Source organism: Mobula hypostoma, chromosome 5 (assembly GCF_963921235.1).
Source record: "Mobula hypostoma chromosome 5, sMobHyp1.1, whole genome shotgun sequence".
NCBI classification, from domain to species: Eukaryota; Metazoa; Chordata; class Chondrichthyes; order Myliobatiformes; family Myliobatidae; genus Mobula; species Mobula hypostoma.
Genome location: NC_086101.1, coordinates 26,070,055 through 26,084,792, shown reverse-complemented (window position 1 = coordinate 26,084,792; position 14,738 = coordinate 26,070,055). Strand labels below are relative to the sequence as shown.

The window sequence follows — 14,738 nt, the reverse complement described above, 5'->3', positions numbered from 1 at the left end:
GATGATTACGACAGAGTTATTGCCAGAGACCTGTCCATGACGAGAAAGAATATTTTCCCTAACAGGACTAAAAGTCGAGCCACGAACATGGGAATGCAAAAGTCACATGCCTCAGGATTCTTCAGAACCCCACCCCCCGCCCCCAACCGCTCTGCCGGGACCAGGGTTCTTTTTTTTTTGAAACCAAGGAAGATGGGAGACTGAGGTTTGGAATAGATCACAGGGACTTGAGCAAAATAACAGCTAAAAATCACCATCACTTCCTCCGGAATTAACACAGCCTTTGAATTGTTGCCAGAAGCAACTATTTTCGCAAAAGTGGACTTCAATTTGTATTTGTGAACTGGACGAGTAGAAGGCAGTTTTTAATACCCCGAAAGGTCAATAAAACACTTATTGAATCTCTGGGCTGGTAAACGCTCTACTTGCCTTTCAGACATTTAGTAATGACTTTCAGCGGGAAATGCTTAACTCGATTCTTTTTTTAAAATTTTCATTTTTATTGAAGGAATGACACAATACAGAATATATAATGATCTACGTTTTCCTCCATTTTGCTTTAGTATCGTACCCCCAAAACAAACCTCCTCCCCACCCGCCCTCCCCAAACATATCATGCAGCTAATATATTAACAACACAACAATTCACAAATACAAGTACGGACGTTTCACAACCGTACCCTCACACTACTTCAATACGACGGCTCATACACATCTGCAACATGTCAGATGATCCAAAATACACTCATATTTACAATTCATCAACCACCCTGTGAGGTAAATTATAAGCGTGTTAAATGGGAGGCAACTTCCCAAGTACAATCAAATGCCCTCAACTAGTAGGTAATTTCTTAAGACTCCCAAAATATGATAAGAAAGGTCCCCATTTCGAATAGAACTTTTTCACAGACGGCCTCAAAGTGAATTTAATCTTTTTCTAATTTCAGAAAAAACATTACATCTTCTAACGAAGCAGCAGCAGTTGGGGGAGTGGCAGATTTCCAAACCAGCAAAATTCTCCTACGGGCCAATAGCGATGTAAAGACAATGATATCCGATTGGCTTGCATTTAAACCCAAATCATCATCTGCCACAGCAAATACAGCTATAAGCGGGCAAGGTCTCAGTGTCACCCCCAAAACCTCACTGATAATTTTAAAAACCACTGCCCAATAGTCATCAAGCAGAGGGCATGACCAAAATGCATGTACTAAACCAGCCGGAGAAGGAACACCTGTCACTGCCAGCGTCTGTCCCAGGGTATATGTCTGCCAGTCTGGCTTTATTTAAATGTACCCTGTGTAAAACTTTGAATTGTATCTGCCCCAGTCTAGCACATGATGATGAGAAATGAACCCTATTCAATACTTTTGCCCAATATTCCTCCGCAAGGTCCATACCGAGGTCGTCCTCCCACCTCCTCTTAGTTTTGTTTAGATCTTGATTTCCCAAAAAACATCAGCTGAGAGTATAGTTCAGAAATCAGCCCCTTATTGTTAAAGCTAAGAGTGAATTTTTTCCCATAATATAGCAGGTGGTAGAACAGGAAAAGAGGGAAATTTTTCCTTACAAAGTGGCGAATCTGCAGGTATTTAAAAAATGATTATGCAGAAGGCCATACTTACTGCGCAGGTTATCAAAACTATCAAATATATTATCAGTATACAAATCCTTAATGCGCATAAGACCGTTTAAACCCCATTGTCTAAAAGCTGAATCGAATGTGGAGGGAGAAATAAATGGTTTTTACGAATGGGGCCCAAAACTGAAGCTGATATGAACCTATAGTGGCAGCGAAATTGATTAAAAATTTTGAGGGTGGACAGCACGACTGGGTTAGATGTGAATTGAGAGGATTTCAATGGTAAGGAAGAATACACCAAAGCTGGGAGAGACGAGGAGTGGCAAGACCGTGACTCAAGCAGGCACCAGATTATATCTGGCTGGTGAAGCCAAAATAATACTTTTTGAATGTTCGATGCCCAGTAATAATGAATAAAGCTGGGAAGACCCATTCCACCTACGTCACGACTTCTTTGAAGAATGCGCTTATTAACCCTTGGACCTTATTTTCCCAAATAAAGGAGGTTATAGCTTGATTAACTGATTTAAAAAATAACTTAGATAAGAAAACTGGCAAACACTGAAACAAATAGAGAAATCTAGGAAGTATAGTCATTTTCACTGACTGAATTCTCCCAGCTATAGTAAAGGGTAAACTGCGCGATCTCTCGAAATCAGCCTTCATTTGGCTAACCTGAGGCCTGTAGTTAGCTTCAAACAGAGATGTAAAAGAGCGAGTAATATGTATTCCTAGGTATACAAAAACATCTTGAGATAAAGGAAAGAGCAAGGATTCCTGTCGGATCTGTAGGGCCAAGTTAATAATGGGAAAGCATTTGCTTTTTTGAAAGTTCTGTTTATAGCCAGAGAAGGCTCCAAATTGACCTAATAATGACACAATAGCAGGACTACTACCTATAGGGTCGCTAACATAAAGTAAGAGATCATCAGCATATAGGGAAACACGGTGTTCCATGTCCCCTCTTCTAACACCTTGAAATAATGTAGTTGACTTAAGTGCAATAGAAAGAGGCTCAATTGCAATTGCAAAAAGAAGAGGGGACAATGGGCAGCCTTGGCGAGTGCCACGTGTTAATGGGAAATAGTCAGATCGAAAATAATTTGTCTGTATACATGCTAAAGGCGAGTGGTATAATAGCTTAATCCAAGCTACAAATATTCTGCCAAATCCAAATTTCTCCAAAACACTAAACAAGTATACCCATTCCACTCTATCAAATGCCTTCTCTGCGTCCAAGGCGATAACAACTTCTGGACTTGGAGAATCACTGGGTGAATAAACCACATCAGCCAGTCGACGGTTATTTAAAAAAGAATAGCGATTGTTAATAAAACCTGTCTGACCATCTGAAATTATCTTGGGAAGGGGACGTTCTGAACGACATGCAAGAACTTTAGCCAAAATTTTCACATTCACATTCAAAAGTGAGATGGGGCAATATGATACACATTGAGTCGGGTCCTTGTCCTTTTTAAGGAGTAGTGAAATAGCTGTCTGTGAAAGAGAAGGGGGTAAGGAGCCGTTCTCCAAAGATTCCTGAAACACTTCTAGAAGGACTGGTATGAGCTTATCCTTAAATTTCTTATAAAATTCTATTGGATAACCATCAGGACCTGGGGACTTACCACTATGCATAGCCATAATGGCATTATTAATCTCTTCCTGCCCAAGAGCCCGATATAGGTTCTCCACTTCCTCTGGTTCAAGAGCTGGTATTTCCAAATTATCTAAAAAACGTTCCATATTTGTTTTATCTGAGGGGAACTCTGAGGCATACAGAGAGGAATAAAAAGTTGTAAAGACGCTATTAATCTCTTTTGGATTGCTTGTCAAGTTCTGCTGCATGTGTCTTATCTGGGAAATAAGTCGTGATGCAGCTTGACGTTTCAACTGATGAGCCATAAGCCGGCTCGCCTTGTCACCATATTCATAATAGAGGCCACATGTCTTAAGAATTAATTGTTCTGATAGGTTTGTAGATAGAAGATTAAACTTCACTTGCAAATCAACCCGGCTTTTATATAATTCCGCAGTGGGTGCCTCAGACTATTTTCTATCCAGGTCCCAAATAGATTGCAATAACACCTGCATTTCCTTCCTACGCTCTTTATTGGCATGTGAAGTATAAGATATTATTTGACCCCTCAAGTAAGCTTTTAAAGTTTTCAAAGTAAAGAGTACGATACCGACTTAGTTTTGTTAGTCTCGAAGTATGTGTCAATGTTAGCCGATATATAACTACAAAATTTCTCATTAGAAAGCAAAAGGGGGTTAAGTCTCCACAGAGGCCGTTCTCTAACGTTTAAAGGAAAACATAGGTCCAGTTTCACGGGTGAGTGATCAGAAATAACTATAGCAGTGTATTCAATTTGTCTAATCATAGGTATCAAGGAATTATCTATAAAGAAATAGTCTAGCCTGGAACAGGAGTGGTGAACATGAGAGAAGAAAGAGAATTGCCTAACTGATGGATTCAAAAATCTCCAACGATCCATTTAACCATTTTGTTGAATAAACGTCGAGAAGGTCTTTGCCATACCAGAAAATGTTCCCCTAGGGCAAGACCTATCAAGCAGTGGGTCAATAGCACAGTTCAAATCTCCAGAAAAGATTAGCTTATGTATATTCAGGTTAGGTATTAATGACAAAACCTTATTTGCAAATTGGACATCGTCCCAATTAGGAGCATAAACATTTACCAAAATAACAGGTATCTGAAAGAGAGAGCCAGAGACTATAATAAAGCGACCATTAGGGTCACTGATTACATCAGATGGTGTAAACTGCATTCTTTTGGTGATTAATATTGCCACCCCCCTGGACCTACTATTAAATCTGGAATGAAAAACCTGACTAATCCATGTTTTACGAAGTCTATTATGGTCCTCCACTCTTAAACGTGTCTCTTGTAGAAATAGTATATCTGCTTTTAATTGTTTCAGATGAGGGAAAACTTTAGCTCTTTTAACCGGACCATTGAGCCCCTTTACATTCCAAGAAATAAACCTCACAGGGTGGCCTCCATCAGCTGCACTCATGTTAACCATATCAAAAGGCACAGAGGGCCTACAATCCAAAACAGTGCAAGGGTATAAGTTGCACACGATAACGCACAATGAAAAGAAAGTCTGATCAATCCGTAACACACAAAAGAATAAACTGCCATGATAATCCCCCAAAACACTCCCCCACCCCTTTACACAAACAAAAAAAACCCAATTAACCCCCGAAACCTAGATCTACCTCCTCAATTGAGGATGATCGCAGGCAGTACCCAACAAAAAACTTCCAAGGTGTTCCCCATACAACCCAACTTTCAATCTAATCGAGGGTGGCTCCCCTCCTTAACATTTATCCTATCACTTATACTACCTTTAATATAACATATATGCTAAAGATGACACAGGTCAAGCTAAGCATTAAAAACAAAAAAACAAAAAAACACTGGGCAACTTAAACACCCGAGATATAAATCCCAAATATTTACATTTTGCTGGTTGAAAGTTTTTGTTAATCAGTTTCGGCAGCATAGCAGTTCGACCCGATCGCGTTCCACAAATTAAACTGGAAAAAATGAACAAAGAAGTGGATTGTGAAAATTAACAGTTTGCCTGGGCATGAGGCCCCTTCCATGCTGCATGAATAACCTTAAAAAAAAAGTCATTGCTCTTCTCGTTCTTCTTCTCCCCAGCGTGAATGGTAAAACTCTTTGGCCGCCTCTGGTGTATCGAAATAATGCTTTTTACCTTAATACACGACCCGGAGCTGGGCGGGATACAAGAGGCCAACCCTGACCCCTTTCCCGTAAAGCAGGGATTTCACCTCCTTGAAAGCTGCTCGGTTTTTACACAGCTCCGCACTAAAATCTTCATAAAAAAACACGCGGTGTCCGCGGAAATACAGCTCCTGCTTCCGCCTGTTGATGATGCGCTCCTTATCTTGAAAGGAGTGAAAGCAAACTAGGAACATTCTTGGTCTCGTTTGCTTAGCTCCAGAGACACCCGATGGTTTACGTCCGTCTCGGTGAGCACACGAAATTATGAGAGGACTTGGGAAAAAAATCTGTCCTCAGCACTTCGTCAAAAAACTAGGTCATAAATTTAACAGGGTCCGAACCTTCCAAATTTTCAGGAATGCCGATCACTCTCAAATTGGATCTCCGCGACCGATTTTCGAGGTTATCTAGCTTTCGCTTCAAAAATGCGTTTTCGCTCTGCAACGCTGCAATGGCGGCTTCGGCTCTCACCAGTCGGTCACTGTAATCATTCAGGCCGTCTTCAACCTCACGAATGCGTTTGTCGTGTGACTCGTAAGCAGACATAATTTGTTCCATGGTAGCAGTCTCTGGTGATAAAGCATCTTCAAGTTCTCTTTTTAAGGCAAAATGCACCGCTTGTGTCATGTCAGTAATAAGTACTAAACGAAGCCTCTCCAAGTCATCGGGTAGGGCAGGTCCGGGTCCAGCTCCAGCAGCGAGCAACGGCGCCATTACTGTAACATCCGCCTTCTTGCTCGAGGCTTCGCTATCTTTTTCCCCAGTTTTACTTCGAAGGTACATTCTACTGGCCATTTCAATGTCCAGCTATGTCCCGCGTTGTTCACAATGGTAAATATTCAGTTATCTCGAGCATACGGCGAAGATAAACAGGTAGATTTTCAATAAAAATCGGGAGCCACACTCACACGCACCGACTCGCTCCATACTCGACCCCGGAAGCTTAACTAGATTCTGTTTGTGTACATCGATGACAATTTGATTTTTTTCGCACTCCTATCAGGAACAAGTAACACATGTACATACAGGACGAGACTGACCCCCATCTACTTCTGTTAAATTAGTTTAATAGTTTTTGGAGTTCCCAATTTTTTTTTCAGGTTCATTCGAAATATTAGCTCAATAGCCGACCCTCTGAAGAAATTGGCCAAAAGGGCATCGTGCTTTTCCGTTGGTACCCGGAGGCTAAGGCAGAGGCAGATTTTAAAGAGCTTCACAACGTTCTGTTGCTACCACAATTCTACGTCCATCCGATCCTGAACGACCCTTCGATGTTGAGGTAGATGCCTCTGATATTGGAGTGGGTGACGTTTTATCTCAGAAATGTGCAGCTGATCAGAATCGACATCCCTGTGCCTATTTTTCACGATGTTTGTCATCAGCTGAGGTGAATTACGAAATCAGGAGCTTGGTGGCGGAATTAGCTTTGGAAGAGTGGCGGCATGTGGACGGATGATAAAACTTGGCTTATCTTTAGGAGGCAACAAGCCTGAATTCTCGGCAAACCCGGCGGTTATTGTGTTTGATTTAATCGTTTAAATGTTATTATAACACATCGTCCTGGGTCTAAAATTTAGAAACCTGACGCCTTATCAAAACAAGTCGAGCCACCAGATCTGCTGGAGAGGTTGGAATCCATTATACCGGGAGAAAGATTAGTGGCCGCCTTCCCGTGGGATGCAGATTCTCAAGACAGACAAACTCTAGAAACGAATAACCAGGTTTGGGAAGGTGGTACACCTCGTCGATTATTTGTCCCGCCTGAGTTGCAATCTGAGTTTCCGAAATGGCGTCACACTTCGAGGATATCGAGTCAACCCGGCATCTCATGAACTGTAGAGATAAGAAGAAGATATTGGTGGTTCAATATAATTGTGCAAGCTTGTGACCTCTGTGCCCATAACGAAGATCCTAATGCCCCTCCTCAAGACCTGCTTCAGCCTCTTATACACTCCTTTCCGCCCCTGGCCTCCCCTTTCTTTAGATTTTAATATCAGTCTGACAGCATCAAACTACTTTACCACTGTTTTAGTTATGGTGCACAGATTTTCAAACACTCGACGATTCGTTCCTCCAATCAAAATGACGCCAGCCCGAGAGACCACAGAATTTCTAACGCCCCAGGTTTTCCGTATACATGGTTTTCCCTCTGATATTGCTTCGGACACCAGACCCCGATTCATCTCTTAAGTCTGGCAACCATTTTTCGTGTTGATTGAGGCTGCTGCTAGTTTTTCCTCGGGGATTCATCCTCGTACTGTGGAGGACTGAGAGGACGAACCAGGACTTGGAGCGAACCCTTCACTGCCTTGTTTTCGGTAAATCGGTCACTTAAGTGACCATTTCGTCTGGAAGGATTTCGCCCACAATACCCTTCAACTTTCAAGATTAATATGATCTATTTTAAACATTAATTTTGTTTTCAGGCGGCAAAGGTTGGGATCCTCTCAGCTGAACAATTTGTTCAGAGATGCAAACAAAGGTGGCTCAAGGCTAAATTGCCTCTGGCAGAGAATTTAGCCCGGCTACAGAACAAGGCTAGAGAAAGAAGCAGCTGGGTCTTTCTTTCTATATTGGTCAGCGAGTCTGTATTGGTCCAGTTTCCATTTAAACTGGATTCGCGGAAACTCACCAATCGCTTTATGGACCCCCTTAAAACCATTGACTGCGTAATGTACATGTTACAACTTCGCAGGTAATTCGTTCCACCTTTATGATTCCAAATTAAAACATTTCCTTTGTAGCTCCTTGGCCCCGATACCCTCCGTCGTCCAACGACCACAGACGGCGAAACTGTCCACACAGTCGGTAGACCGCTTAGTTTACGGAAATTAAGAGGGCAATTACAATACTTCGCAGACTCGGAGGTATATGGTCTGGAGGAACGGTGTGCAATTCCTTCCAGGGATATTTTGGATCCTGCTCTTATCTGAGAATTCCATCAATTACATCCAGGTAGCTCTGTGCAGTCTGGTGCCTGCCTTACGGAGAGAGATTTTGTCAGGTCGACCTGTCATCGGTAGAGCATTCTGAGGGCTCTGAGTTCTTTATTATTTTCTCTGCGTTTTATTAAGTTTTATTCTAATGTGTTTTGCCCTTCGGGTGTTTTATGTCTTGTAGTTAAGCGGTGTCTAGTTTACATTAAGTTGCAATTGTCCTCGAATACTTATAGATAATTCTCCCCGAGTCTTTGCAGGTGCTCAACTGAGGAATGTTGAACTTAAGCTGTAAATAGAATGGATATTATTAAGTTTATTAAGACTCTGGTATTTAATCTTCTGGGCACAGATTCCTTCACGCAGTGAAACGTATGTAAAGGAAAAGTGCTAACCCCCTCGTTGCTCCGTCCTCCTGATTCCTTCTGAGATATGTTCCTGCCAATTTGATCCGAGTTATCCAATGCACTGTAAGTTCCATTGGGTTTGAGTCTCTGTTGTTATTAGAATTTTTAATTTTGGTTAACCCATCCGAGACTCTGTGTGATCCTGCATTTGAGTCATAAGACCATAAGACCATTAAATATAGGAGCAGAAGTAGGCCATTCGGCCCATCTGGTCTGCTCCACCTTTCAATCACAAGCTGAACCAATTCTTCCAGTCATCCCCACTCTCCTGCTTTCACCACATACCCTTTGATGCCCTGGCTAATCAAGCACCTATCTATCTCTGCTTAAATACACCCGATGATGTAGCTTCTGCAGCCGCTCGTGGCAACAAATTCCACAGATTTACCACCCTCTGACACAAAGTAATTTCTGCGGATTTCAGTTCTAAAAGGGTGTCCTTAAATCCTGAAGTCGTGCCCTCTTGTCCCAGAATGGAATATCATGGGAAATAACTTTGCTATATCTAATCTGTTTAGGTCTTTTAACATTCAGAATGTTTGTATAAGATCTCCACTCATTCTCATAAACTCTAGGGAATACAGCCCAAGCGCTGCCAGACGTTCCTCTTACGGTAATACTTTCATTCCTGGAATCATTCTCTTGAATCTTCTCTGAAACCTCTCTAATGTCAGTATATCTTTTTAAAAAATAAAGAGCCCAAAACTGCAAGCAGTTCTCGAAGAGTGGTCTCACAAGTTCCTTATAGAGCCTCAACATCACATCCCTGTTCTTATATTCTAACTTCTAGAATTGAATTCCAACATTGTATTCTCCTTTTTCACAAACGACTCAATCTGGAGGTTAACGTTTAGTGTATCTTGCACAAGGACTCCCAAGACTCTTTGCATTTCTGAATTTTGAATTTTCTCCCTATCTAAGTAATAGTCTGTCCGTTTATTTCTTCCACCAAAATGTGTGACACTTTCCAACATTATATTTCACTTGCCAGTTATTTGCCCATTTCCCTAAGCTAAGTCTCTCTGCAGGCTCTATTTTTCCTCAACACTACCCGCTCTTACACCCATCTTTGTATCATCGGCGCAAAGATGTAGCATTACAAAATGTCAACTTCACCTCACATCTATATACTGTGTACTAGTAAAAGGAGATACAAATCTCTCGAATTCTCTACCCCAGAGATTTGTGATGGTTAGCTTATTATTTGTAAAGTAAACATGGATATTTGTTTGATTCTTAGTTACTCTAGATCCCAAGAGATAGACCGACTTCAGGCTATGGTGGAAAAATTTAGAATTCCAGAAACACACACAAAATGCTGGAGAATCTCAGCAGATCAGGCAACATCTGTGGAAAGAGATAAAGACCCCACGCCCGAAACGTCGACTTTTTATTCCTTATCGCAGATGCCGTTTGACTTGCTTAAATCCTCCAACTTTTTGTTCGTGTTACTCTGGATTTCCAACATCTGTAGATGTCTTATGTTTAAAGTTTCCATATTGTTCGTTTTCTCTTTGAAAGTGTTGGGTGTTAGGTTGCTTAAGATTGATTGAAATATCGATTTGAAATGAATCTGAGCTCGATCAGTCCTCCAGTGATCAACGGAAAAAACTCAGACCGTCATTCCCTCTCGTTCCCCCTTGCCAATGTAATTAAGGGTGGAACTGTCCTGAAATTGTTTTCAGTGCAATTCACACCACTGCAGCTTGAACCTCAACGGACACCAGCCTCATTCTGTCATCATGTCCTGCGTACTGCAGCAGTGATAACACACTAAAGATATTCAATCACAAACGTTTCGGCCATCCAGCAGTATATGGCTGGTTAGTTGCATTAATGCGGACATTCATTTGTCACGTTTTTTTTTTCTGATATCAGGCTGAAAGCCCATGAAAAGTACAAATGGTTAAAACAGATCTTACCAGTATGTCGCCTAGGTTGTACTGAAGCTATAGTCAGCGTTCCAGGAAGTAAAATTACCGTAGTGTCAGGACTCTGCTCATAGGGTTAAGCAACGCCCATTCATGAATATAAACCCGGATGTTGATTTGTTGAGGGCAAAGAACACCAAAAGTGTCCTGACCTAAATTCAATGTATCTTAACACCTAAACACAACCTGCAGAAAAATGCAACTTGTTGAGACTTCTGGAAAGGGCAACCCCTTTCTTTTCATTTTTCTCTTTGTTGTTAACGGTAAGAACTTCCACGTCTGACATATAAGATTATATATTTTAATACTTCTTGAGTATTTAGATGTGTTCATTGGAGTTAATACTATAATACGTGATCGACGTGCTGTTCTGGGATGAACTGTCAATTGAATAAATAGAACGGGTTTGCTAAAGTAACATAATGTAGAACTGCAGGGAAACGAGCGGGCGTGCGTGTCGGGGATGGGGAAGGCAGCTATCCTAAGCCGAAAGGTGTTTCAAATAACTATACCTGCTGGATAGACCGATTGAACTCAGTATGTGCTTTTTTTTCATTCCGAACTGAATCACTGAATCACAAATTACTTAATCAACACTGTCTAGAATAAATTAGGGACCTGACTGCGCACGTTATCAGTTTAGACAATCTCAAAACACCGTCGCAAGTTTCATGAGTTGATGCATACGGGAAATAATTTGGTATACCGTCAGGAATTAGGTGCCACACTTAACGGTCTTTCCATTGATTTCAGTCTATGATTAATAATAAATATTACTAGTGTCGGAGAACGTCTCAGCAAGTTCCACCGTAAAGCTCATCGGAGCTAAGAACATTACGTGGTGATGAAATATATGGAATGTTTGTTGTAGTTGGTTATACCATGGAATAAAGTATAACTTCGTTACGAAGATTTTGTTTATTTATACTAAAATAATTACTATATATCCCCCAGTCGCTGTAACACTGAGAGAGCACCCGAAACGTGTGAATGGGACCGTTGGCCAGTCCGTGTTTTTCTCCGCCGCTCATATAGTTTCAGATTTTCAAGCGTATATGCGGATCAGATTGTTCAGAAAAGGGATGACAATCGCGAATTATCGTTGCCCGGAGAAGAGAAACGATACTTTCACTGGATGTGAACAGGCTCCTTCCATTTCTGATGATTATAAAACTCGTATTGTGCTTTTTCCGGAGAATGCATCCTTGCTGCTGAGAGATTTACAGATCAGCGACAGCGGGATTTATGAATTATCCATCAGCCACTCAAAGGGTCCGGAAAATTGCAGCTTCACATTGAGAGTCCTGCCCCGGAGTGGAACCGACATAGACGGCAGGTCCCAAACTGGGAATGGAACCGACATTGGAAATACTAAAGGTTGGTACCTTTACTAGTAGTGAGGTAGTTCCATTCAAAGACCTTTTCAGCCCTTTGAGGCTGCTCCTGCATTGAATATGATCATGACAACTCATTTTCCATATCCCACTTTTCCAGCAAACCTTTGATTCACTTAAGAACCAAAACCCGACGGATCAATCTTCATTGCATTGGGTGGAGGATACTGAAGCTTCGTGTCCCTATTAGAAAAGCAATTCCCTCCTACAGCTCTTCGGGATGGGACTAGATTAGACATTCCAAACAGGGGAAAAAAACGTTTCTGCATTCATTCTGTCCAGTTCCATAGAAGCCTACTGAATATGTTTCGCTGTGATGATTTAGTGTTCTTCTAAATTCCAGCGTAGGCCTAGGCTGCTTAATCTCTCATCATATAACCAATCTTAAGGATCAGTCTGATAAACATTGATGAAATCTTTTCATCATAGGTCGTTATAGAGACAAAATCTCTATTCAATATTCCAGATGCAGTCTCACCAGAAATCAGTGGAAAAAGAATGATTTGTGTGGATAGGTGTCAAAATAATTGGCGGATTTATTCTGTTAAACCATAGTGGATGACATCTCTTTGTCCAAAGTTTTGAATTTTTTATACTTTGTTCTCCGAATGCTGCGAGAACTTTTCAAACACAAGGCTTTTTAAACTTTTCTAACACATATCCTTTCACAAATCCATTGTGGTGTATGGAAAGCAATCTGCATGAAAGTAGAATAATTTACCTCTTAAGTATTTTGATCGGATTGAAATGGAATAAATAAAGTTAATTTTACCTCAGAAAGAGCCATTTGGCGTATGATTTCTGCGTGAACTCCTTGAGATTAAATTCTTTGTTACGGCCCTTTTCAACAGCTCTGCGAGTGTTTCAACATCCTTTTGAAAATATTTGAAAATTGTTTAATTCTATCTTCACCACCAATCTTGTTCTACATATCTTTCTGCAAAAAAATGTCATTTTTCCTTATTTACTTTGTGAAATCATTTAAGATTCTGAGCATCATTTTCCATTACGGTAGGAAAATTAAGAAAAACGCAAACCTTAAAGGAACTGACTCCTTTGTTCCAGGGAACGTTTTCAGAATTCTTCAACACCTCTCAATGCTTTGACATTTTCCCTAGATTTTTGTTCTCAGACCAGAACAAATTCATATGTGTCTGGCCACTGTGCACAAATTTTGTTTGTTATCCTGCCCTGTAAATAAACCCAGAACCTTACAACTTCTCAATTTCTCCTGCCTCTTCAGATATTTTTCTAAATTACTTCTTTCATCTCTGTAATCTTGCACTATATTTAAAATGCTACCTTTCCTGCTTGCTTTTAATATTTCTGTTACATGTCATCTGCCTTGTTTCTGCCCGTGACGTTTTTCTATGTCCTTGTGCACTTTGGAACACCCCCTTGTTTATCAGATTCTCATGTCTTCTGTCTTTTGTGGACTTTGCAATCATGACATAATTTAGAAAAGGTATACTGACATTGGAGAGGATTCAGAGAAGATTCCTGAGAATAATTCCAGGAATGAAAGGGTTACCGTATGAGGAAAGTCTAGCAGCTCTTGAGCTGTAATCCCTGAAGTTCAGGAGAATGGGGGAGGGGGAGGGGGTCTCACAGAAACATTCTAAATGTTAATAAAGCCTGAACAGATTAGATATGGCAAAGTGATTTCCCGCAGTAGGGGAGTTTAGGACAAGAGAGCATGACTTAAAGGACATCCATTTAGAACTGAGATACGGAGAAATTTCTTTCTTCAGAAGGAGGTAAACCTGTGGAATTTGTTGCAACAAGCGGCTGCGGAGGCCAGGTCATTGGGTGCATTTAAGGCAGAGATAGGTAGGTTCTTGACTAGTCAGAGTATAAAAGGGTATGGCGAGAAGGCAGGGGAGTGGGGATGACTGGAAGAATTGGATCAGCCCATGATTAAATGGCGGAGCACACTGGATGGGCCGAATGACCTGCTTCTGCCCCTGTATCTTATGATGTTATGGTCTTATCTGATGGTTTTATGCTCACGTAAGCTGTTAATATACATCAAAGTCATTTTATTCTGCACACGAAACTGTTGGAATGTGCGCTATGTTTTAATCCAATTGTGTGATACCATAACCATATTTAAGCGATATTTACAAGATACCTGAACAGTTAAAATGAGGAAGGTACAGATCTAATGTGGCAAATGGTATTGTTGTAGATGGACAAAAACTTTCGCGTAGATATGGTGAGCTGAAGAGCCAGTGTCTGTGATACATCACTCTATCACTATTGTAAAATCAGTCTACATATTTGAAGTAAAGATTATGATTACGTGGATTCCACTACACTTGATAGTGAGCAGTTTATCGATTAGTGCCTGGAATATAAGTGAATTTGGGTTTTGCAGAAAGAAAGATGCTGTAATGAAGATAAATGAGCTTTGCTGGAAAGTTAATCCGTAACTAACCCTCGAGATATTTATGACTCAGTTAAAGAAGGGCAGAGGATTGCCTTAAGTTCAACAACATTGCATAATTAATTTTCTTTATACATTTAGGCATAAGTATTCACCAGAGAAAACTTTGTCAGAGGATTTATGCAGTTTTTTTTTGTGGTAGAATGAGATTTGTTTTTCCGTTGTCGTTGTGTTCCATTTTCTGGATGTCTGAGGCCTAATTTAATATTGTGTTCGCTATCATTGTGTGATAACTTGCAAATTTAATTCCGCTAACATATTTCC

General features: G+C 40.8%; 1 protein-coding gene across 1 annotated transcript in view; it reads left to right on the top strand.

The window, feature by feature from the left end:
- LOC134347292 (uncharacterized) overlaps window positions 1-14,738 on the top strand; it is an 87,539-nt gene that overhangs the window by 21,027 nt on the left and 51,774 nt on the right. Inside the window, exons 2-4 of the mRNA XM_063049692.1 lie at window positions 7,787-8,055; window positions 10,827-10,897; window positions 11,589-12,011. Of these exons, the coding sequence (XP_062905762.1) occupies window positions 7,787-8,055; window positions 10,827-10,897; window positions 11,589-12,011 (763 nt within the window). The remainder of the gene's footprint in view (window positions 1-7,786; window positions 8,056-10,826; window positions 10,898-11,588; window positions 12,012-14,738) is intronic.